The sequence below is a fragment of the Pongo pygmaeus genome, chromosome 4 (genome assembly GCF_028885625.2).
Source record: "Pongo pygmaeus isolate AG05252 chromosome 4, NHGRI_mPonPyg2-v2.0_pri, whole genome shotgun sequence".
NCBI classification, from domain to species: Eukaryota; Metazoa; Chordata; class Mammalia; order Primates; family Hominidae; genus Pongo; species Pongo pygmaeus.
The window spans coordinates 183,641,810-183,666,412 of record NC_072377.2 but is presented as its reverse complement, the minus strand read 5'-3'; the positions used below and the strand labels follow the sequence as shown (position 1 = coordinate 183,666,412).

General features: G+C 42.0%; 1 protein-coding gene and 2 pseudogenes across 27 annotated transcripts in view; 1 reads left to right on the top strand and 2 right to left on the bottom strand.

Annotated features, from left to right (window-relative positions):
- Window positions 1–306: 306 nt before the first annotated feature.
- Window positions 307–24,603, bottom strand: part of ZFP2 (ZFP2 zinc finger protein) — a 98,853-nt gene continuing 74,556 nt past the window's right edge. For 6 of the 27 annotated variants that reach the window (XM_063665653.1, XM_054487632.2, XM_063665650.1 and 3 more), the window contains 5 exons: window positions 20,829–20,964; window positions 20,427–20,522; window positions 17,725–17,811; window positions 16,791–16,936; window positions 307–2,285 (listed from right to left, as the gene is read on the bottom strand). In XM_063665653.1, coding sequence (XP_063521723.1) covers window positions 821–2,206 — 1,386 coding nt within the window. In that variant the 5' untranslated portion in view covers window positions 2,207–2,285; window positions 16,791–16,936; window positions 17,725–17,811; window positions 20,427–20,522; window positions 20,829–20,964 and the 3' untranslated portion in view covers window positions 307–820. Of the gene's footprint in view, window positions 2,286–16,790; window positions 16,937–17,595; window positions 17,812–20,426; window positions 20,523–20,828; window positions 20,965–21,240; window positions 21,271–23,017; window positions 23,080–24,603 lie in introns of those variants that run through there. The other 21 variants (XM_063665649.1, XM_063665657.1, XM_063665660.1 and 18 more) reach the window with 10 other exon arrangements.
- On the bottom strand, window positions 10,578–12,700 carry LOC129036463 (phosphatidylinositol-glycan biosynthesis class F protein-like; annotated as a pseudogene).
- Window positions 22,893–23,879, top strand: LOC129037109 (DCN1-like protein 3; annotated as a pseudogene).

Below are 24,603 nucleotides of genomic sequence, written 5' to 3'. Positions count from 1 at the left end.
GGAGCTTGCAGTGAGCTGAGATTGCGCCACTGCACTCCAGCCTGGGCAACAGAGCGAAACTCCATCTCAAAATAAATAAATAAATAAATAAATAAATGAAAAAATTTGCATACTTATTCCATTAATTTATGGAAACCAGCCTGTAGTTAGGGGACAAAATAACAATGCAGGGAAAGATTAGGGGCATGGAAGGGTACTAGGAATTGGTAAAGGTAAATAATTTTGACTAAAAGCATCCAAGGAAACCAGATTGTGGAACAAGAGCATCTAGACAGCATACAGACCACATAAGACCGTAAAAGAACAAAGATTTCCCAGCATTCATTATATTTATAGGGCTGTAGCATTTTAGAGCTAACAGAGCTCCTACAAGATTTCTAACTCCAAAATCATTCATTTACCAAATAAAGAACCATAACCTGATGGAAGTAGGCAACTTGTCCAAGGCAGTGGCAGATTAGGACTACATACCAGGTCTCTGGGCTGTCCAGTTAAACACGCTCACATTTTTCTCTCCAGTGTAAAGTCTCTGATGGCCAAAGGAGAATGTGCAGTATGATATAAACAGAACTTATCTTCAGCATGAGTCTTCATTGTTTCTATTAGCTGCTTAAACCTTCTGATACAAAGTAAGTTATACCTTCCGAATCAAGATTTCTCTACTTTTAGATGGATTCTCTGCAGTGGTATTATCTGATCTGATATATTGTACTTTCACTGAAAGATTCCCACAATCATTACATTTATTAGATTTCTACATTGTATGATGTCTCATATGATTATTACTGAAAAGTTAATCATGAGATAAGGGCCAAAGAACTCACGTATGAGTTCTTTGATGTCGTGTAAGGTTTGTACTCCGGCTGAAGGCTTTTCCGCATTCATTACACTGATAGGGTTTCTCTCCTGTATGAGTTCTCTGATGCACTGTAAGGGATGAATTCTTAATGAAGGCTTTTCCACACTGATCACATTCATAGGGTTTCTCACCAGTATGAATTCTTTGATGTTCAATAAGGTAAGCACTCTGGCTGAATGCCTTTCCACATTCATTGCACTCATAAGGTTTCTCTCCAGTGTGAATAACCTGATGCACGGTAAGGGATGATCGTCCAGTGAAATGTTTTCCACATACCATACACTCGTAAGGTTTCTCTCCAGTGTGAATTCTCCGATGTTGAGTTAGAGATGAATTCTTACTGAAAGCTTTTCCACACTGATTACATTCAAAAGGTTTTACTCCAGAATGAAGTCTCTGATGTTCTATAAGATATGTACTTTGGCTAAAGGATTTCCCACATTTGTTACATTTGTAGGGTTTTTCTCCAGTGTGATTTCGCTGATGTAGGGTAAGAGTTGAGCTCTTACTAAAGGCTTTTCCACATTGACTACACTCATAGGGTTTTTCTCCAGTATGGCTTCTCTGATGTACAATAAGATGCATGCTTTGACTGAAGGCTTTTCCACATTCATTACATTCATAGGGTTTTTCTCCTGTATGAGTTCTCTGATGGACTGTCAAATTCATGCTTTGGGTAAAAGCTTTCCCACATTCATTACATTTGTAGGGTTTCTCTCCAGTATGAATCCTTTCATGCTGAATAAGAGACGAATTCTTATGGAAGGCTTTGCCACACTCTTTACACTGATAGGGTTTCTCTCCAGTGTGAGTTCGCCGATGGACAGTAAGGTTCATGCTCTGACTAAAGGCTTTCCCACATTCATTACATTTATAGGGTTTCTCTCCAGTATGAATTCTTTGATGTACAGTAAGGGAGGAGCGTTCAATGAAGTGTTTCCCACATACATTACACTTATAGGGTTTCTCCCCAGTATGAATCCTCTGGTGCTTAAGAAGGGATGAGCTCTGGCTGAAGGTTTTGTTGCACTGATTACATTCATAGATCTTCTTTCCTACAAACATTCTTTGAGTTTTAATTAACTCAGAATTTTGTGTGGCATCTTCTCCATGTGAATTACAGTTATGGTGCCTTTTTACCATAGGAATGCTTTGTTGTGTATCAAGGATTGAATCTTGGCTGGAACATCTTTCAAATTCATTACCTCCACATACTCTCATCTCAGTGAAGGTCTCCTTATGGGTAACTGCCACTTGGCTCAGATGACTATCCTGTTGTCCCTCTAACCAATTATTAGGTTCCCAGGTTTCCCCTAGAGTAGAATGCCAGATACCTTCCTTTTCCATTGTTAACCCATCGCATAAATCTTCAGTAATATTGTGGGCTTTGGAGTTGGCTCTTTGGTTTCAAGTCTTGTCTCCCAATCTGAAAAAAAAAAATTCAAATTCTCATTGGTTTCTGTGCTAGGAGACTGGAAACTGCATAAGGTAGGAATGAGAGAATTAAACTAGCTATCAACTAAAATAACTGTTGAGCACATTTGAGACCTTTCAAAGATGTATCCAAAATTAGGTAGAGAAATAGGAAGGGAGAGAAACAACAGTTAACTGGTCTAAAGATAATAGGGGAACTGAAAGCATGGGATGGCAGATGTACTGGGTAAGCAGAGAAAAGAGTGAGCCCATTCAGGAGGGATGGACAGTGAAGGCACTGACCACTGGAGTAGGCTACATAATGAAGATGGAACTAAGGAAACATATGCAGAAGAGCTGGGACTGGGAAAGGCAGATCAGGAAACCCTGCACACTGTACCTGGTATTCCTACCAGAAGTTTCTTTCCTCCTACGAGGCCACCTAGAATCCTACACCAAATTAATCTTCCTAAAATGTCACAGTGTGATACAGTGTAAAGATTGCTGGCCCAAAGTCAGACAAGCTTGGATTCAAACCCTGGCTCTTAATACCATCTTAACTAGTTACTTGTCTCACTGGGTCTGAGGGTCACAGATATAAAATGAGGATTAAGAAATACAGTCAAGGCTGGGCGTGGTGGCTCATGGCCGTAATCCCAGCACTTTGAGAGGCCAAGGCAGGCGGATCACTTGAGATCGGGAGTTCAAGACCAGCCTGGCCAAAATGGTGGAATCCCATCTCTACTAAAAATACAAAAATTAGCTGGGCATGGTGGCAGGCGCCTGTAGTCTTAGCTACCTTGGGAGGCTGAGATGGGAGAGTTGCTTGAACCCAGGAGGTGGAGGCTGCAGTGAGCTGAGGTAGTATCACTGCACTCCAGCCTGGGTGACAGAGTGAGACTCTGTCTCAAAAAAAAAAAAAGAAAAAAAAAGGAAAGAAAAAAAAGAAAGAAATATGATATAGGAAGTAAATAAAATGAAATATGATAGGAAATAAATAACATAATCTAGGTGGTATAGTTTGGATGTGTGTCCCCACCCAAATTTCATATTGAAATGTAATCCCCAGTGTTGGAGGTGGGGCCTTATGGGAGGTGATGGATCATGGGAGTGGTTTCTTATGAATGGTATAGCACCATCTCCCTTGGTACTGTCCTATCATGAGTGAGTTCTTGTGAGATATGGTTGTATACAAGTGTGTAACGCCTCCCTCCTCATTCTTGCTTTTGCTTTTGCCATTTGATGTGCCTGCTCCCCTCTCACCTACTGCCATGATTGTAAGCCTCCTGAGGCCTCCCCAAAAGCAGATGCTGGCACTATGCCTCTTGTACAGGAACTGTGAGCCAATTACACCTCTTTTCTTATAAATCACCCAGTCTGAGGTATTTCTTCATAACAATGTGAGAATTGACTAATACAGAAAATTGGTACAGTGAAGTGAAGAATTTCTATAAAGATACCTGAAAATGTGGAGGTGACTTTGGAATAACTGGGTAACAGGCAAAGGTTGAAAGAGTTTGGAGGACCCAGAAGAAGACAGGAAGATAAGGGAGAGTTTGGAACATCTTAGAAACTGGTTAAATGGTTGTGATCAAAATGCTGATAGTGGTATGGACAGTGAAGTCTTGGTTAAGGTCTCAGATGGAAATGAGGAACTTACTGGGAATTGGAGCAAAGGTCACTTTTGCTATGCTTTAGCAAAGAACTTGGCTGCACTGTGCCCCTGCCCTAGGGATCTGTGGAACTTTGAACTTGAGAGAGTGGTGATTTAGGGCATCTGGTGGATGAAATTTCTAAGCAGCAAAGCACACAAGAGGTGGGTTGGCTGCTAACAATCTATGCTCAGATGTGAGAACAAAGAAATGACTTAAAACCGGAACTGATATTTAAAAGGGAATAAGTGGAAAATTTGCAGCCTGGCCACGTGGTAGAAAAGAAAAGCCCATTTTCAGGGAAGGAATTCAAGCAGGCTGCAGAAATTTGCATGAGTAAAAAGGACCCAAGTACTAATAAGCCAAGACAATGGGGAAAAGGCCTCAAAGGCATTTCAGAGACCTTCACAGCAACCCCTCCCACCAGAGGCCTAGGATGACTGAATGGTTTCCTGGGCCAGGCCCAGGGCCCGGTGCCCTGCACAGCCTTGGGACACTGCTCCCTGCATCCCAGCTACTCCAGATCCACCCATGGCTGAAAGGGGCCAGGTTACAGCTCAGGCTGCTGCTTTAGAGGGTGCAAGCTGTAAGCCCTGGCAGCTTTGATATGGTATATAAAGCCTGTGGGTATAGACAGTTCAACAGTTAAGGCTTGGGAACCTCTATCTAGATTTCAGAGGATGTATAGAAAAGCCTAGGTGTCCAGGTAGAAGCCTGCTGCAGGGGCAGAGGCCACACAGAGAACCTATACTAGGGCAGTGCAGAGGAGAAATGTGGCATTGGAGCCCCCATGTAAAATCCCTACTGGGGCACTGCCTAGTGCACCTGTGAGAAGAGGGCCACTGCCCTCCAGACTCCAGAATGTAAGATGCACTGGCAATTTGCACCCTGCATGTGGAAAAGCCAAAGACATTCAACTACAACCCATGAGAGCACTGCAGGGACTGAACACTGCAAAGCCATGTGGGCAGATCTGCCCAACGCCTAGGGAGTCCACCCCTCGCAGCAGAGTGCCCTGGATGTGAGATACACAGTCAAAGAAAATAATTTTGAAGCTTTAAGATTTAATGACTGCCCTGATGGTTTCTGGACTTGCATGGGGCCTATAGCCCCTTTCTTTTGGCAGATTTCTCCCTTTTGGAACAGAAGTGTTTACCCAATGCCTATACCCCCAGTATATCTTGGAGGTAACTGACTTGTTTTTTACTTTATAGGCTCATAGGTGGAAGGGACTTGCCTTGTCTAAGAAGAGACTGTGGACTTTTGAGTTAATGTTGGAACAAGTTAAGACTTTAGGGATTAGTGGAAAGGCAGGATTGTATTTTGAAATGTGAGAAAGACATAAGATTAGGAGGGGCCAGGGGCAGAATGATATCGTTTGGATGTGTGTCCCCACCTAAATCTCATATTGAAATGTAATCCCCAGTGTTGGAGGTGGGGCCTTATGGGAGGTGACTGGATCATGGGAGTGGTTTCTTATGATGGTTTAGCACCATCCCTCTTGGTACTGTCCTCCCTATCGTGAGTGAGTCCTCGTGAGATCTGGCCACTTAAAAGTGTGTAGCACCTCCCCCTGTCACTCTCTCTTGCTCCTGGTTTTATCATTTGATGTGCCTGTTCCCCTTTTGCCCTCCACTATGACTGTAAGCCTCCTGAGGCTTCCCTAGAAGCAGATGCTGGCACTAATGCTTCCTGTATAGCCTGTAGAACCATAAGCCAATTAAACTTTTCTTATAAATTACCCAGTCTCAGCCAGGCATGGTGGCTCATGGCTGTAATCTCAGCACTTTGGGAGGCTGAGGTGGGCAGATCACCCAAGGTCAGGAGTTTGAGACCAGCCTGGCCAACATAGCGAAACCCCATCTCTACTAAAAACACACACACACAGATTAGCCGGGTGTGATGGTGTGCACCTGTAATCCCAGCTACTGAGGAGGCTGAGGCAGGAGAATCACTTGAACCCGGGAGGTGGAGGTTGCAGCAAGCCGAGATTGAGCCATCGCACTCCAGCCTGGGTGACAAGAGTGAAACTCTGTCTCAAAAAAAAAAAAAACAAAAAAAACCCAAAAAATAAATAAATGAATAAATTACCTAGTCTCAGGTGTTTCTTTACAGCAATGTGAGAACAGGCTAATACAGTATGTAAACTACCCTTTGAGAATATACTCCTCTGGAACATAAAGTACCAGAACATATATGAAACTTAAACTCTTAAAGGAGGATGACACAATCTAGAGGTTTCTTCCCCTTAAACTTTAAGCAGGCTGTAATTTATTCAGGGGTAAGCAGGGGTAAGACAGTCCTAAAGGATCCCACCATTTCCTAAATATCCATTCCTTAAAGATGAGAACTGGTGGTAGGGACAGGCAAGGGGATCTGCTGAACTGTTTGAGAGGAGGCTGGAAAAGGACCTTGTAGCTACTCAGACTTCCATTTCCTTAGATCCTATTTCTTATCCCAGACAAAATAAGGGGTAGAGGACTGGAACTGCAACCTGAGAATCAGCTTTTTGATTGCTGATCAACGTCAACAGAGAGAGATCAACACTGAACAAACAAACCAAAGGCCTATGGGCACAGGCTTTCCTGTGAAGCAAGAAATAAGCATTAACCAGGCCTCTTTCTTCCAACCTGATGTGCTTACGTGAAAAGAGAGAAAAAGTGGAAAGACAAGCAGGCTCCACCTCCAAAACACACACAACCAAGTAACCCCAAATAAGAGGACCTGTCAAACTGAGTATGAAAATACCAGCAGGTGGCTGGGTGCAGTGGCTGACACCTGTAATCCCACCACCCTGGGAGGCCGAGGTGGGCAGATCACAAGGTCAGGAGATCTAGACTATCCTGGCTAACACGGTGAAACCCTGTCTCTACTAAAAAATACAAAAAAAATTAGCTAGGCATGGTGGCACATGCCTGTAGTCCCAGCTAGTCAGGAGGCTGAGGCAAGAGAATGGCGTGAACCTGGGAGGCGGAGCTTGCAGTGAGTCGAGATCGCGCCACTGCACTCCAGCCTGGGTGACAGAGAGAGACTCCGTCTCAAAAAAAAAAAAAAAAAAAGAAAAGAAAATACCAGCAGGTGACATGTGAATTGGTAGCTCCCTGTTGCCCCACCTCTGCATGGGGGTCAGCCAGCCAACTCAAGTTCTTTGGGAACATTTAAGGTGCTATGTATTAAACAACATAACAAGCAAAAGAGAATCCATTTACACTATTAGAGAAATACAAAGTCCAGACAGAACTGCTTCTATTCAAAGATAAATTATACACAGAAAATATTAAGTTTGGAAACTATGAAGAGGTTCAGGAAATAAATTTTAAAAATAATAAAAACAAAAAATGAGAAGAAAAAAGAAGTATAAAGAACAAAAGAAGAAAAATGTTGGGAGAATAATTAAGTGCTTCTAGTCATCAAACGACATTATAAAAAAAGATAAAAAGCTGAGTGCAGTGGCTCGCACCTGTAATCCCAGCACTTCAAGAGGTTGATGTGGGAGGATTTCTTGAGACCAGGAATTTTAAATCACCTAGGGCAACATAGTGAGAGCCCATCTCTACAAATAATTTAAAAACTACCAGATCATGGTGGTGCACACATGTGGTCTCAGCTACTTGGAGGCTGAGGTGGGAGGATCGCTTGAGCCCAGGAGTTCAAGTCTGCAGTGAGCCGTGATCATGCCACTGCACTCCAGCCTGGGAGGCAGAGCAAGATCCTGTCTCAAAATATAAAAATAAAAATAAAAGCTAAAAAAATAGAAACTACCTACTGGGAGAAGATATTTGCAACACATGACCCACAAAAAACTAGAATGGAGACTTGGAAAATAATGCTTATGAAACACCAAGCCCACTAGAAAAATGGGCAAAAGACTTGAATAAGCACTTAAGGAAAGGAAGCCTGAATGGTCTGCAAATGTAAGCAAAGATGCCCAATCTCAACAGTAACCAAGGGAAAGCCGATTAAAGCTGCAACAAGATGCCATTACCACATCCGCCCAAGTAACAAAACGTAAAAATTCAAACTGACAGCTTCAGATTTTGGAAAGATGCAATAGTGGGAACTTCCACATACTCCTGGTGGAAATCCAATCTGATTCAAGCATTCGAAAAATAGTTTAGTACAGCCTAGAGCAAGCACATTAGCTGATATAGCAAGTCTACCACTAGGTACATGCACTTAGTAACTCCACCTTGCAACAGTATGAGAATTCATGATTCTTCACATAGCATTGTGTACAACAGCAAAAACTGGAAACATCACAAATGCCCATCATCAAAAAGTGGATAACAAGATTGTCAAGTGTTTATACAATGGAATAACTAACAGTGAACATTAATAAACTAAAGCTACACATATCAATATGAATGAATAAGCAAAGGCACATAATATATATGTATATGTGTATGTGTGTGTGTGTGTGTGTGTGTATATATATATATAAAGATTCAATTTAAAGTTTTAAAACAGACCAAAACAGATATATTGTTTAGAAATTCAATGATAAATGGCAATAGTATAAAGAGAGGGAAAGGAGGTATCACAGAAGTCAGAATACTGGTTATATCTTGGTAGAGAGAGGTAAGAGGATGTGAATGAGGAGATGCACACAAAGCATTTCCATGGCACTAGCAATGTTCTGTTTCTTGATCTGGGCTCTGGTAACTGGATATCTGCTTTATTATTATTATTATATTATTATTATTTTGAGATGGAGTTTCGCTCGTCACCCAGGCTGTAGTGCAATGGCGCAATCTCGGCTCACTGCTACCTCTGCCTCCTGGGTTCAGGTGATTCTCCTGCCTCAGTCTCCCAAGTAGCTGGGACTACAGGGACTACAGGCATGTACCACCATGCCTGGCTAATTTTGTCTTTTTAGTAGAGATGGGGTTTCACCATGTTGGCCAGGCTGATCTTGAACTCCTGACCTCAGGTGATCCACCCACCTTGGCCTCCCAAAGTGCTGGGATTACTGGTGCGAGCCCCCATGCCTGGCCTGCTTTCTTTTTTCTTCATTTGTCTTTATCATTATTAACTAAAAAGAGAAGCAGAAGGGCACAGTGGTTACGATAACACTAAGATGAAACTTCGGACTTTTGAGTTAATGAACTCAAAATGAACTCTGGAGCTCCACCACTATTAGCTGTGTGACCTTGGGCAGGTTTCTTTTCTTTCTTTTTTTTTTTGTGAGACAAGAGTCTCTCTCTGTCATCCAGGCTGGAGTGCACTGGCGCGATCTCGGCTCACTGCAAGCTCCACCTCCTGGGTTCATGCCATTCTCCTGCCTCAGCCTCCCGAGTAGCTGGGACTATGGGTGCCGGCCACCATGCCCGGCTAATTTTTTGTGTTTTTAGTAGAGACGGGGTTTCACCGTGTTAGCCAAGATGGTCTCGATCTCCTGACCTTGTGATCCGTCCGCCTCGGCCTCAAAAAGTGCTGGGATTACAGGCGTGAGCCGCCACACCTTGCGTAGGTTTCTTAACCTCTCTGCGCTCTATTGTCCAAATTTGTTAAATGGTACCTAATCTTATAGTGCTGACATAAGAACAAAAGTTAGTTAATATTTATAAAGGGCTTAGAAGAGTATGTAGGTTTTTGTTGAACAGTACAGATTTTACACATTCTTCTGTGTATGTATTTCAAAAATCAAATTAGAAAAAGAACAAAGTATTTGCTATTCTGGAAAATATTAATCATTTTAAGTTCAAACATATTTTTGTACTACAGAAAACTTAATAGTAGGATTCGGTATACCTTCATGGAATTTAGACTTAAAAGTTAGTTCTGAGTTGATGCTTATGAAAAAAAAAAAAAAAAAGATTACCTACAAATTTTTAAAAAACTGGCAGAAGAGATTTTCTCAGGAACACGGGATGCCGAAAGACAATGGGGCCATGCCTGCAAGAACTGATGGCAGACTGATGTGACTCAAGAACTCCACATGGTCAGCACTCCACACATGTGCAGAGAAAGGCAAAACACAGTCTTAAATATGAAAGACTCAGTAATAACGGTACTCCTAAACCATTTCTGCTATTATTTAAATATTAAATTTGAATAAAAAATAAACACGAATGGGGAAGTTAGTTTGGGTATAAAAAGACTGGCAGTGACATGCTGAATCCACTTCAAGGATGAAGCTTGAAGACATTATGCTAAGTGAAATAAGCCAGTCACAAAAAGACAAATAATGCATGATTCAACTCATATGAGGTATCTAGAGTAGTCAAATTCATAGAGGCAGAAAGCAGAGGTTACCAGGGGCTGGCAGAAGCGGAGAATGGGATGCTATTGCTTAAAGGGTATAGAGTTTTCATTAGGAAAGACGAAAAAGTTCCGGAGATGGATGGTGGTGCTGGTTCCACAACGATGTGAATGTATTTAAATGCCTCCAAATTATACACTAAAAATGGCTAAAATGGCAAATTTTATGTTACGTATATTGTACACATATACAAACAAACACAAAACGTTACAATTAAAAAAAGACAACTAAAGAATTACATTTCAACTATTTGGGAAATCCTCATGTTTGAAAATTAAGCAGTGAATTTGTAAGGTCTGAGAAGTCAAAGAGGAAATCACAATGGAATGAGATAGTATTTTATGTGTTACAGCCAAAGCAATGCTTAGAGGAAATTATACAGCTTTAAATATTTTTTTTCTATTATAAATACTTTATTTCAACTAGAAGGTACAATCTCTCAGGGGTTTCATAGTTTAAAAAGCTACAATCACATCATGTTGTAACTACATAAAAAACAGTGCTGTAAATGGAACTGCTTGGCTTTGACCATACACATTTCTGCACAGCCCTTACAGAATCTGCACAAAGAAATATCTCCCTTTGCTCCAGTTAATTGTTCTTGTATGTAAGTTGCTTTCTATTCCAGTATATCCAGAGTGGTGAAATAACAAGGCCAGCCACATAGCCAAAGGTTCCTCCAAGTGTACAGGCCATACCTGCCATGGTCTTTCCCAGTCAAGGAATAGGAAGTACTCCAAGCCATGCTCCTACAAAACTAGAAATTGTAGTGATGTGGAGTCTAGGATGTAACTCCATTTCTACTGAAAACTCTTAGCCATGTTTTGAGGTTTGGTCCTAACAAACATAACTAAGGCACGATAGTAAAAGTAGACAAAATAACTGCAAATAAAAATGTTTCCAATGCCAACTCTATTAGTGGTGCTCCATATAGAACAAAAATTACATGAAAGGAGAAACAAGACATAAGAAAGTAGATACAGCATTTCAAAAATCTGGTTACCTTGTGTGATAATGAACTTCTTTTAGAGGATGTACTTGGTTTCACTACTAAATACAGTACTAGACTGACAGCAGTTACAAAACCAGAACAGATGCACAACCATGTCAAGTGTGTTTCCAATATTGAGAAGTTCTCCAAGAAGAGTGATGGAATGAAGACACTTAGGATAACTGAAAATATGCATAAAAGATGGGTATACAGTAGTGTCTTGATATCGGTATCTTTCATGATGTTTTCTTGGGTGGCTAGCTGACTCTCCTGCCTGCGGAAGGAGCTTTAAATGTTTTTACAGTAAATAAGAATGGCCCATAATCTGTGACCTATGTTTCCACCTTAAGAAGTTAGACAAAGATCAAATTAAAACCAAAGTAGAGGATCCTCTTCCTGATAAGGTGGAGTAGGCCTATTCCACCATGTCTCTTCCACTGATAAACCTGAACAGAAAGCATGAAGCAATTATTTGAAGGCCCTGAGAAGTAAACAGTAGCAGGTGAATTGGGGAGGAAGACCAAAATCCAAAGTACCACTGAACCAGTGGTGAGCTTACCTTTTTTTCCTCAGCTGTCTTCTGTACTAAACTTATACAGCAATCTGAAAACAGGCACTGAGGCAGGAGAAGGCAGAGGAGGTTCTCCAGGAAAAGCTCTAGGGCCAGTTCAAGGAGCAGTAAAAGGACTTCTAATGCTTAGAGAGAGCAGGGGGAATTGCCTATTTTTTCCCCTTTCTCCATTCTATTGCACCCCAGCACTTAAGCAATCCTCTGGTGGCTGCTACAACAGCAGTGCCACTGCGAGCTGACAGGAGCTCAAAAACATGAGGAGAGGGTCCTTCTTCCCCAAGCAAGGGATCTGCGGTCCCAAGAAGGGTAGCAAGAAGCCCCACTTCATCTTCTTTTCTTTGTCCTCCTGCTGCTTGGCTCTGCATAAGGACAGTCACTGGAAGTCACAGCAGAGCGGGGCAACTACAGACGCCTGCACTGTAGCCAGAAGAGTAAAAAGGACAGCACAGGGAACCTGAAACTACTGCAGACATAGACAGGGGAGAATTTGGGAAAATGACCTTGGAAGTTATTTAAGAACTCCTGGGCTCACCTGCGAGATACGTATGCATGAATCTGACCCCCGAAGCAGCACACATGGACTCTGAGAATAAGAGAGACCGCTGCTTAAATTCCATACTGGCCGCAGAGTGACACACATGTGAGCAAGAGTCAAGCAACAGTGTGAAGTCTCTGACAACCAAACTGACATGGAAACCACAACCCACAGAAAGCTGGTTGGACTTTGTAGTCTAAGCTCAACCAGGTTGACTGCCCGCTAATACAGAAATATCAACATTTTCTGTTGGATTTCAAGAAGACACAGAGTTTTATAACATAATATTCTAAATGCCCATGACACCTTTTGAAGTTACTGAGAATATAAAGACCCAGGAACATTTCAACTTACATGGGAAAAGATAACCAACAGACATCAAGTGAGATGATACAATTATCTTATAAGGACTTTAAAGCATCTGCCTTACTTGTTCCAACAAGTCAGAGTGAATACACTCTAAAGAAATGGAAATAAAATCTCACCAAGAAAATGAGCATATAAAAAAGAACTAAGTGGAAATTCTGGAAGTGAAAAATATACAATTTTTTTTTTTGAGACGAAGTCTCATTCTATTGCCCAAGCTGGAGTGCAGTGGTGCGATCTCGACTCACTGCAACCTCCACCTCCCGGGTTCAAGCGATTCTCCTGCCTCAGCCTCCTGAGTAGCTGGGACTACAGGTATGTGCCACCATGCCTGGCTAATTTTTGTATTTTTAGTAGAGACGGGGTTTCACTATGTTGGCCAGGCTGGTCTTGAAATCCTAACCTCGCGACCCAACAGCCTTGGCCTCTCAAAGTGCTGGGATTACAGGTGTAAGCCACCGCACCTGGCCCTACAGTATTTTTAATATACAAATACTTATTTATTGATAGAGAAAATAGAAATCTTGCTAAATAGGTCCAACAGCAGAAGGGTGAAAACAGGAAAGAATTAACTTGAAGACAGATTAAAAGAAATTATTCAATCTGAACAACACAGAGAGAAAAGATTGAGAAAAAATAAAGATGAAGAGCACCTCAGGGATGTATGGGACAACAATAAAAGGTCTAATATTTGTCTCACTGGAGTCCCAGAGAAGGAGAAAATGTTTGGTGCTGAAAATGTATTTGAAGAAATCATGGCTAAAAGCTTATATTTGACAAAAGATTTCAATCTATAGGAACAGGGTAAACCCAAAGAAATCCACGCCCAAATGCATCATAATCAAATTTTTTTTTTCTTTTGAGACAGAGTCCACTCTGTCGCCCAGGCTGAAGTGCAGTGGTACAACCTTGGCTCACTGCAACCTTCACCTCCTGGGTTCAAGCGATTCCCGTGCCTCCTCAGCCTCCCAAGTAGCTGGGACTACAGGCATGCACTACCACACCCAGGTAGTTTTGTATTTTGCGCAGAGAAAGGGTTTCGCCATGTTTTGCCCAGGCCAGTCTCAAACTCCTGGCCTCAAGTGATCCGCCTGCCTTCACATCCCAAAGTGCTGAGATTACAGGTTTGAACCACTATGCCCAGCCATAATTAAATTCTAAAAATGGAAGTAAAAAACAATCTTGAAAGCAACCAGGGAAAATTGATACACTACTTGGTGGCGGGGCAAAAATCTGAATAACTGAATTTCTCATCAGAAACCATGGATGCCAGGAGGAAGTGAATTAATTATTTCAAAGTGCTGAAAGAAATAACCATAAACCTAGAGTTCTATATTAGCAAAAATCTTTCAGGAATGAAGGTGAAATAAAGACATTCTCATATGAAAGAAAACTAAGAGAATTTGTCACCAGCAGACCCACCCTGTTAAGTCATTGTAATATCAGAGCCAGAACTCTTAATGTTTTTAAACAATGCTGGTTACTTAGACATCAAGAGTATAACTAGGACGAAGAAGGATTTATCCAGGAAATAAAGAATGGTTCACTATTAAGAATCTATTACTATCATATTAATAGGTCATAGGTCATATGATCAACCTGATAGATGCTTCAGAAGTATTCAACTGGTATCCTTCATCCATTCCTGATTCAAAAACAAAAATACTTGCATTGCACCAAGAATACAAATAAAACCCTAGAAGAATTCTCTCTAATAACAGAACCAAGGAAAAGGTGCTTACTATTACTACTACTATTTAATGTTATTCCAAGAGTGTGACCAATATGGCAACTGAGATGGGGGGAAATTTTTAATTTTTCCAGATTATATAACTGTCTACCTACAAAATGAAAAACTGTTAGGTGGCTTTACTTAGAATTGATGAAGTATTGTGGGCTTGGAACCTGAGCATTATAGGTCAGAAAGTGTAGCTCTTCCGGGATTAAATAATGTTTCAGATCCTTGATATTTTACTATTTCATTAAATAAGGACTTCATAAAGCACATAGCATTATGCTTGGATGTAATAAGGATCCAGTGATTGTTAGCTGTTATCATTACCATTATTACTATTTTACATTAAGCAACATACAGTTCTCTCTGCCTTTCCTTTTTTCCTAAACAAGACTTTTGAGTAATAATACTGGAAATACTCCATACTCCCTTAATGGCTTGGAATGCTTTTTCTGCCTTCACTCATTAACTTATAGGATTTATATAACTTTGATACTCATCAGGACACGAACTAGAGTCTCCAGACCAAGGTGTCTGGTCTGTCACAGATCCCTTAGTACATATGGCTGGCACAAGCCATAGCAGAGGCTGGGAGCTTGCACAGTATGGGTGTGTGAGATGGGACTGGGCAGCAAGCAGGTCCCATGCTTCCTGAAAAGGGCAAGTTGATTTATTTCTTTTCTCCTTTTATATTTCTTCCATCCTCTGGGTAACAGTTAAGCTACTCCTAACACCCAACTAGACTATTTCTATACCCATCTGTCTGGATTTTCTGTTTAAACTCTCACTACCCTACAAGGCATTCTCTCCATATAGCAGTCAAACTGGTTTTATGCACACGATAAATCATTCATTCAATAAATACTTATCAAGCCAGGTACTGTTCTAGGTGCTCAGGATATAGCAATAAACAGAAAAAATGTCTGCCCTTATGAAACATATTTTAGCAAGAGAAAGGAAGACAATAAGTAAAATCCTTAGTATTTAAGTGGTATACCTTATAGAAAAACAATAAAAGCTTTTAAATGGATATAGGGAACATGATGGGTGAGAGGAAAGGTCTGCAATTTTAAGCTGGGTCATAAGGAAAGGCCTCACTGAAAATGTGACATTTAAACCAAGACTTTAAGGGACTGAGAGAGGAAGTCATAGGACTATCTAAGGGAGAGCTTCCCAGACAGGGTAACAGCCAGTGCTAAGGCCCTGGGGCAGCAGTGGGCCGCCTGTCTTATTTAAGGAAGAATGAACTTTTTGAATACTTCTACATTCATTATAGTATTTTAGATCAGTTTTCCTAGTAATGGAAGCAAAGATATGTGTATGTATTAAACATCAGTGAGGCTCATGTGAGCATGCAGGTAGATCCTCTTAACTACATAAATTCTGTGTATGTTTCTATACATGTGTATACATATATTTACACGGACAGATATACATATACGCAGAGGTATTTACCCAGTACATCTCTGAAAAAAATTTTTTTTTTTTTTGAGACGGAGTCTTGCTCTGTTGCCCAGGCTGGAGTGCAGTGGTGTGATCTTGGCTTACCGCAACCTCCACCTCCCGGGTTGAAGTGATTCTTGCGCTTCAGCCTCCTGAGTAGCTGGAATTATAGGTACGTGCCACCATACCCGGCTAATTTTTGTTACTTTTTGTAGAGACGGGGTTTCACCATGTTGGCCAGACTGGTCTTGAACTCTTGACCTCAAGAGATCTGCCTGCCTCAGCCTCCCAAAATGCTGGGATTAGAGGTGTGAGCCACCACACCCAGCCACATTTTTAAAAATCATGTGTGAAACACAGACAGCAGGCTCCTATGTTTAGGGATGGTTAGGGTGGCTTCCTGGAGAGCTAAAAAGATTATAGAATCCCCAATTGTATTTTTACACATAATCTTGGATAGTAGGTTTCTAATACTTTATGCATGTTCTTAATTTTTGTTTCCTTCATAACTGAACATCATTAAATTATTTAAATCTAATTGCCATTGATGAGAAGCTAAAAGACACTGCTTTCCACATTACTAAAAATTTCTATCTTTTCTCAAAATTAGTCAGTTTACAATGATAATACTGGCACCAGGGACAGCACTTCTGGATTTGCAGTTTCTATTCATCTTTTGTAAAACTGAAGCAAAAATCTAACAATACTTTCAACTGTACAAGGCTTTAGTACAGAGAAAAGAAATGATGCTGAAAAGAAAATTAGGCCAGGATACGGAAGTTTCTAGTTTTACTAAATATACTAGGAAATAAGAACACAGCTGGGCAAGGGAAGAAAGTGAGAATTACCATTAAACTCAAAGTAAAAAACCAACAAAACAAAAGATATGTGTTCAAATTCTGACATGTTATTTCACCTTTCAGAGCCAATTTCTTCCACCGTAAGAGGAGTAACAGTACTTACCTATAGACGTTTTGTGTCAAGTAAGTGAGATGCTGGCTGCGGAAGAGCTGAGCACAGCACTCAGTCAATACTTTCTCCTCTTGACTGGGACAGGATAATGAGAGGACTAAATGTCAGATTAATCTGGCAGCAATATCCAAGAAAATCTGGAAAGAACAAGATCTGGAGTTTGCAAACCATCATGTTCTATGGGCTCCTTTCCATTCAACTTTCGCCTGTCTGTAGTTTCTCCCACTGCAACGGACACCTCTCTGCTCTTTTAGATACACTCAAGTCTTTTCCTTGTTAAAAAACAAACCACAGACTTCTTCTGAGTTCTTACTCTTTCTTCCTTTTCCTTAGAAGCTGACCTTGTTGAAACGACAGTCTGTACTTAAAAGTCTTCACTTGCTTGCTTCCTCTTCACTTTTCTCCCCACAGCATATTTCTCTCAGCACTAAATGGGCTCTTCCCTGGGTCCCAGGCCACTCCCTCATCACCAAGTCCAACAGGCATTTTCATTCCCTACTTGGCACTGTCACACTCGACCTTGGCTCTCCTCTCTCCCTTTGACCCTGTTCTCTGCTGGGCCCTCTCCTCCTTGGACCACTCACCTTCACCAGGGCATCCTTGGTCCCCTCAATACGTTATTGTCCTGAGGGTCCCACCTTTGCTGTTTTGCCCTGCCCACTAATTCATTCATCCCAATAATTATCCAATCTGTATTGATATGAATTTCACAAATTCAAATTTATATTTTCACCAATTTATGAAAATTCTACTTGATGTCATTCAATATTCACTCAACAAATATTTAACTACTTACTCCAGCAGGCAATGTCGTAGGCAGGGAATGTAAAGAAAAACATGTTCAATGACAATTCAGTGAGCCTACATATTAGTGGGTATTGCTCTGTTGCCCAGGCTGGAGTGCAGTGGCACGATCTCGGCTTACCGCAACCTCTGCCTCCCGAGTTGAAGTGATTCTTGCACCTCAGCCTCCCGAGTAGCTGGGATTACAGGTGCATGCAACCATGCCCGGCTGAAGAAAGACAGACATTGAAAATGATGAGTAAAATACAGAGTCACATGCAATAAAAAAAACAAGTGGGCTGGGTTTGGTGGCTCACGCCTGTAATCCTAGCACTTTGGGAGGCCGAGGCGGGCAGACTGCCTGAGCTCAGGGGTTCGAGACCAGCCTGGACAACACAGAAACCCCATCTCTACTAAAATGCAAAAAATTAGCCAGGCACGGCAGTGTGCACCTGTAGTCCCAGCTACTAGGGAGGCTGAGACAGGAGAATTGCTTGAACCCAGGAGGCAGAGGTTGCAGTGAGCCAAGATTGCACCACTGCACTCCAGCCTGACTCCATCTCAAAAAAAAAAAAAAGAAAAAGAAAAGAAAATCCTTTAGGTTCTAACCCAGTAGGGAAGCATGAACGGGGTAAAGAAGTGAGAGATAAAACACAATATCAAAATATATGTGTTTGCCTCTGCTGCTTCCAGAAAACCTACTAGAATGACAATAAGCAATGAAAATGGCATAAATAAAATAATCTAGGGAGCAAGGAAAAAACTGCTGCACATACATACCAGAAACAAAAACGATGAAATACTCTCAAACAGATGAGTGAAGTTAGTGTAATGCATTAGAAAGACTGCTATTTAAGAACAACACTCAGAGAATGAGAGAGTGGCTCACAGAAATTTAAAAAATGATAGTACAAATAGATCTTTTTACAGAAGGACTGAAACGTAAGCTTTACAGAAATCTTCGTATCTGCTAGCACTCTCCCCTTCAAACAGTGCCACACAATCTGCTACCTCAGGGCCTTCGCACCTGCTGTTTCCTATGTCCTCAATGTTCTCCCATGTGGCCCACCACTTTGAGTATTTGTTCAAAAGTCTCATTAAAGGAGAGGCCCTCCCTGGCCACCCTGTAAAATCACACTCCTGTTAACTAATGTCATTCCCTTATGCTGCTTTATTTTTCCACACTGCACCTATCACTGTGTTATATTCATTTCCTCCCTTCCTACCTCCTTTCCTTTCCCTTCTGTCCCTCCCTCCCTTCTTCCTTTATTAATTTATTGTCTCCCCTATTAGAATATAAGCTCCTCAAAAACACTTTGCCTGCTGTGCTTATTGCTGTAGTCCCAGTGCTAAGAATAGTACTCAATAGATATTTGTTGAATAAATAGGTTATTTAAGTAAGAATAAATACAAAGTCAATAGTAATACAATCCACAGAAATCTATAATAAAAGTAATTAACACTACCTTTCATTTTATACCAAAGAAATTATCATTAAACACAAAATAGTATCTAAAGCGGTGCATATGTAGCAAGACCATAAAAAATGGATATATCCTTTGACCCAGTGATTCCTCTCCTAGAAGCCCATTCTTTAAAAAACTTGTGGGAAACCAGCAGTGATGGTTACAGGCAATGTTTTTCCTATAATTGTGTTCCTTTAATGATTTCTTTCATTGTTTTATCTTAGATAGCTTTATATTATCTAGAGATTAAATATTTGCCTATCTCTTCAATTAAAAAATATATATAAACAAATGATTAGGGCCAGGCACGGTGGCTCACGCCTGTAATCTCAGCACTTTGGGAGGCCAAGGCAGGCGGATCACGAGGTCAGGAGATCGAGACCATCCTGGCTAACAGTGAAACCCCACCTCTACTAAAAGTACAAAAAATTAGCTGGGTGTGGTGGCGGGCACTTGTAGTCCCAGCTACTTGGGAGGCTGAGGCAGGAGAATGGCGTGAACCTGGGAGGTGGAGCTTGCAGTGAGCTGAGATCGTGCCACTGCACTCCAGCCTGGGCAACAGAGCAAGACTCCATCTCAAAAAAAAAAAAAAAAAAAAAGAAATGATTGGTACTTTTGCACATGGTAGAGAAGATGAAGATGTAAAATCCATTTTTTTTTTTTTTTTTTTTGCAGAGAAAAGTCAGTAATAACACCAAAAACAGAAATCTCAGTTGTGATAAGGATTAGAAACCAGATAACAAAGATAAAGGAGCATTCAACATTTTGAAGTAAATGGCACTGAATGGGTAGTAATGCAGAGTAGAATTTTGGGAATGAGAAAGAAAATATATACAATGTAAGGCTGCTAGAAATGAAAACAAAACTAATCACTTTTCATGTTTTTAAATGAAGACTGTCTAAAACTCTCTCACACAATGCAGAGGAAGAGAAATGTTAGTTTCCTTTGAAGGAGAAAAAGCTTACAAATATTTACATGAATGACGGAAAGGAAGCTATGGATATACGTTATGGTTAAGAGGAAACACTCATGAAAGACAGTAAAAGCCCAAAGAAGATGCGTAAAGACAGGGATTCAATTCAGAATGTGGAGGAAGACAGAAGAGGATATAGTGGTTGCTAACATTTACCAAATGCTCAGTATGTTCCAGGCAGTGGGTGCCATAAATGTAACAATTCATTTACTCCTCATAATCCACCACCTCCCTGCAAGATGACATAAGCGAGCCCTAGAGAAATGAGGCCCATCAGTAATGCGGAGGTGTCATCTGAGAACACACATCCAGTGGCCCTAGTCTCTCCACAGACCCAACAATCTCTGAAGTGATTTTCCCCAGAGACACACTCAGGTAACAAGTCGGCGCAGCCTGGCACTTACCTCGAAAGCCACCCTCAGGTGGTTCTTTTTGCGTCAGACTCAGTTCTTCTCGTTCCAGCTGGGAAGTCCCACTGGGTTTGGAAAGGTGATTTCCTGCTTGAGAGGAAAGACATTAAAGTTTGGTTCTGAACTGAGTCTAAAAACCGATCCTAGCAGAGTTCTGATTGTTTCTCCTTCAGGGCTTCTGAAACAAGGAAGGTGTGGCTTATGAAGTTTCCCATTTTCCATTCTCTACAGAAAATTTCAATCTTCTGCCTTGAAAGAGAGGACACCAAGCAAACACCCTAAAACAATGCCTTATGATCAGGGATTTTTAGTCCAAATTCATAAATTTCAGAGGTCACACAGGATTGAGGGGGAAAGGTGTCAAGAGGTGGGTTCTGAGTTATAAGAAGTCCTTACCCAGTGAGACCAGGTTCCTGTAGTTCTCCAGCATCACCTCCTCATACACGGTCATCCTCTGAGCAGAATCTGCTTGAATCCACTCTTCCCAAGAGAAATCTATGGACACATCCTTGAAGGTCACTGACTCCTGAAACTAAAAATTCCTCAATAAGGGATTATGCCAACCAAACCCTCTGAGGGGAGTTAAAATCCCAGCAGCACTAAAAGGACAAAGATCTGCCTGAGAAAACATGCTGCCCTCCAGATGGAAGAAAATGTCTGCCACCAATCATGAAATAACCAGAGACATAATATAAAAAGTGTTTTGGGAGGTAAGGACAGGAAGAGTAGGTATAAGTGAGAAACAGGGAAAGGCACTAAAGGTGGCTCTAGATTCCCGTGGGAGAGGAGGGAGTGGTGTTGTGATCACCTCCTATTCACCCCATTGGTGAAGGAGGGAATCCCTGCCCTAAATGGTACATGATGACCAAACACAGGACACTTGACACTCAACAGATGAGGTCGATAGCAATTTATCAGCCACATACAGTCATAGCCCAGCCCTCGTTCTTTTCTTTTCTTTCTCTATCTTTCTTATTTTTTTGAGACCAAGTCTTGCTCTGTCGCCCAGGCTGGAGTGCAGTGGCACATTCTCGGCTTACTGCAACCTCCACTTCCTGGGTTCAAGAAATTCTTCTGCCTCAGCTTCCCAAGTAGCTGGGATTACAGGTGCCTACCACACCTGGCTAATTTTTGTAATTTTAGTAGAGATGGAGTTTCACCATGTTGGCCAGGCTGGTCTCAAACTCCTGACCTCAAGTGATCCGCCCGCCTCTACCTCCCAAAGAGCTGGGATTACAAGAGTGAGCCACCGTGTCCGGCCAGATAAATTACTTAAAACTTTTTGTGAAGAAGATGCGAGTAAGACTATGGAAGTAAGAATAGATAATAGAAATAAAGCAATAGAAAAGGTTTTCATCATTTAAGGACACAGAGCATTTTGATATGTAAATAAGGAAAAGGGAGAAAGTACAACTGACCCTTGAATACATGGGGGTTAGGGACACCAACCTCCCTCACAGTCTAAAATCCACGTATAACTTTTGACTCCCCCAAAACTTAACTCCTAATAGCCTAGTGTTGACTGGAAGCCTTACTAATAACGTAACAGTTATTTCACATATACTCATTAAATGGAAGTGGATCATCATAAAGGTCTTTCTCCTCATCTTCACATACAGAGAGCAGAGGAGGAGGAAGGAGAGGAGAGGTTGGTCTTGCTGTCTCAGGGGTGGCGAAGGCAGAGCAGGTGGCAGGAGAGGCAGGCACACTCTGTGTAACTTTTACTGGAAAAAATCCACATCAAAGTGGGCCTGTGTAGTTCAAATTTGTGTTATTTAAGGGTCAACTGTAGTGGAGAAAGAAGGACTGAATACGAGAGAGAGAGGGCAAAATCGATTTCCAAGAAATTTGTGTACTTCACATCCAAGACTAGGAACTCCAGAAAAAGTGTCAACACTCAGGCACAGAGTTCATTGTCTATCTTTCTTTCTACATCATTATTTTCTCCCTAATTTTTATTTAATCAGTATTTCAAAGTTACAAAAATATATTAAAAATCACTGACAAATATTTTCAGGAAAAGTGCAGAATTTCCATTTTATCCAAGGAGAAAGGGAATTAAGAAAATCATCAGATGTTCAACAAATGTAAAGAAAGGAGAATAAAGGAAATAAGACTGCATAATAACCAGAAAAATACTTAACACACATATAGTGACAAACATCAATGGTTCGCTTTCCCTATTAAAAGGCAAAAACTTGGCAGGTAAAGGAGGCGGTGGCAGTGGTGGAAGAAGAGGTGGCAGCGGCAGGAGTAGGGAGCCTGGAAACCCCAGCGGGGATGGTAGGTGGTTGGACCCACCAGGCTGCCATCGTTTCCAGAAAGGGTTCAACTGGAGGAACCTCTGCAGCAGCTGTTGGCTGGCTCCTCTGACTGATAGCATGTTGAGGTACATGGGCCAGCGGCAGCGAGGGCATCTGATTCAGAGGGGGCCACTCTAGAGGCCAGGCCACCAGTACCATGGGCCAGTGTGTCACCAGTACCATGGGCCAGTGTGACCCTGGGCAGCAAGAATGCAGACCATGACCCCAGCAACAAGTCACACAGCAGGCAGGGTGCAGGCCACTGTGAGGAGCAAGTACTACCCTGTGGCATGCCAAGCAGAGATAGCCTTGTCAATGGGACCAAGAAGGCCGAGGCTGTCACTGAGGCCTGCCAGCTGCCGACATCCTCAGGAGATGCTGGGAGGGAGTCCAACTCCAGTGCCGAGGAGTCTTCCTTGCAGGGGTTGGAAGAACTGTTCAGGTGCTACAAGCATGAGTGAGAAGAGGCAATTTTGAAGGAAGGCATGCAGCACTTTTGCAGTGACCTATGTGTCGACCCCACAGAATTCCGAGTGCTGCTCTTTGCTTGGAAGTTCCAGGCTGCAACCATGTGCAAATTCACCAGAAAGATTTATGATGACTGCAAAGCATTAAATGCAGACAGCAGTGACAGAATCTGTGCACAGTTCCCTAGCCTCTAAACAGAAGCCAAACAAGAGGATAAATTCAAGGATCTCTACCGGTTTACATTTCAGTTTGGCCTGGACTCTGAAGAAGGGCAGCGGTCACTGCATTCGCAAATAGCCATCACCCTGTGGAAACTAGTCTCTACCCAGAACAATTCTCTGGTATTGGACCAATGGCTGAACTTCCTAACAGAGAACCCCTTGAGGATCAAGGGCATCTCCCGGGACTCTTGGAACATGTTCCTTAACTTCACTCAGGTGATTGGCCCTGACCTCAGCAACCACAGTGAAGATGAGGCCTCGCCAAATCTCTTTGACACCTTTGTAGAGTGGGAAATGGAGCAAAAGAAAAGAGAAGAGGAAGGGAGAGGTGCACTCAGCTCAGGGCCCGAGGGCTTGTGTCCTGAGGAGCAGAATTAGTGGCTCTGTCCCAGGAGCAGCAGCAAGGATCTGCCTGCTGCCCTGCAGCCAACTGAAGAATTGGACCTTTTGGGAAATTACTGAAGATCAGGATAGTTTCTACTTCACACCTTTGTTGGGGTGATCAGACTCAACACCAGGCCATGGGGGCTACGAAGTCCGGTGGAGTCAAAGGAATAAGCAAAGAGAAGTCAAGAGTGAAAGTGGGACCAGGGGGCCAATGCTAGTATGGAGGCTGCAAAGGCCCCAATCTCTGGAAGCAAGCACTATTTACTGGTGATCAAACAAAGAAGCAGGTGGTGAGGATGTGGGGGTTGAAAGAAAGCCATTTATCAAGCACATGATCTACAGCTGTGATGGTTTAGTATTTTCTTTGAAGCATATGGAACACATTCTGCTGCTTGAGATAATGGGAAACATGTTCTTCTAGTTTACCATACAATTGAACTATGAGCCTGGGAGTGCTGGCATAGCTTGGGAGCCAGCAAGTCTAGACACATTCCAGAGGCCACGAGGGGTTTTACGCCCTGAGCCCTGGATTCCATCCAAGCCACGAGGGGTTTTACGCCCTGGGCTTAGATTATGGTGCGGCAGGGCAGCCTTCCACCCTTTAGCACTAAACTTGGTGTTCCAAAGGCCATGAGGGGTTTTAGACCACAGACCCCGGACGTGTTCCAAGACTCTTTTACACTATGGCAGACATGCAAGCCCTGCCTCAGGTTTTTTTCCCAACAGTCAGTTTTTCTCCCAACACACCTTTCTCTGCTTTGTATCTGAAAGGGCTCTAAAATGCTGTATCAT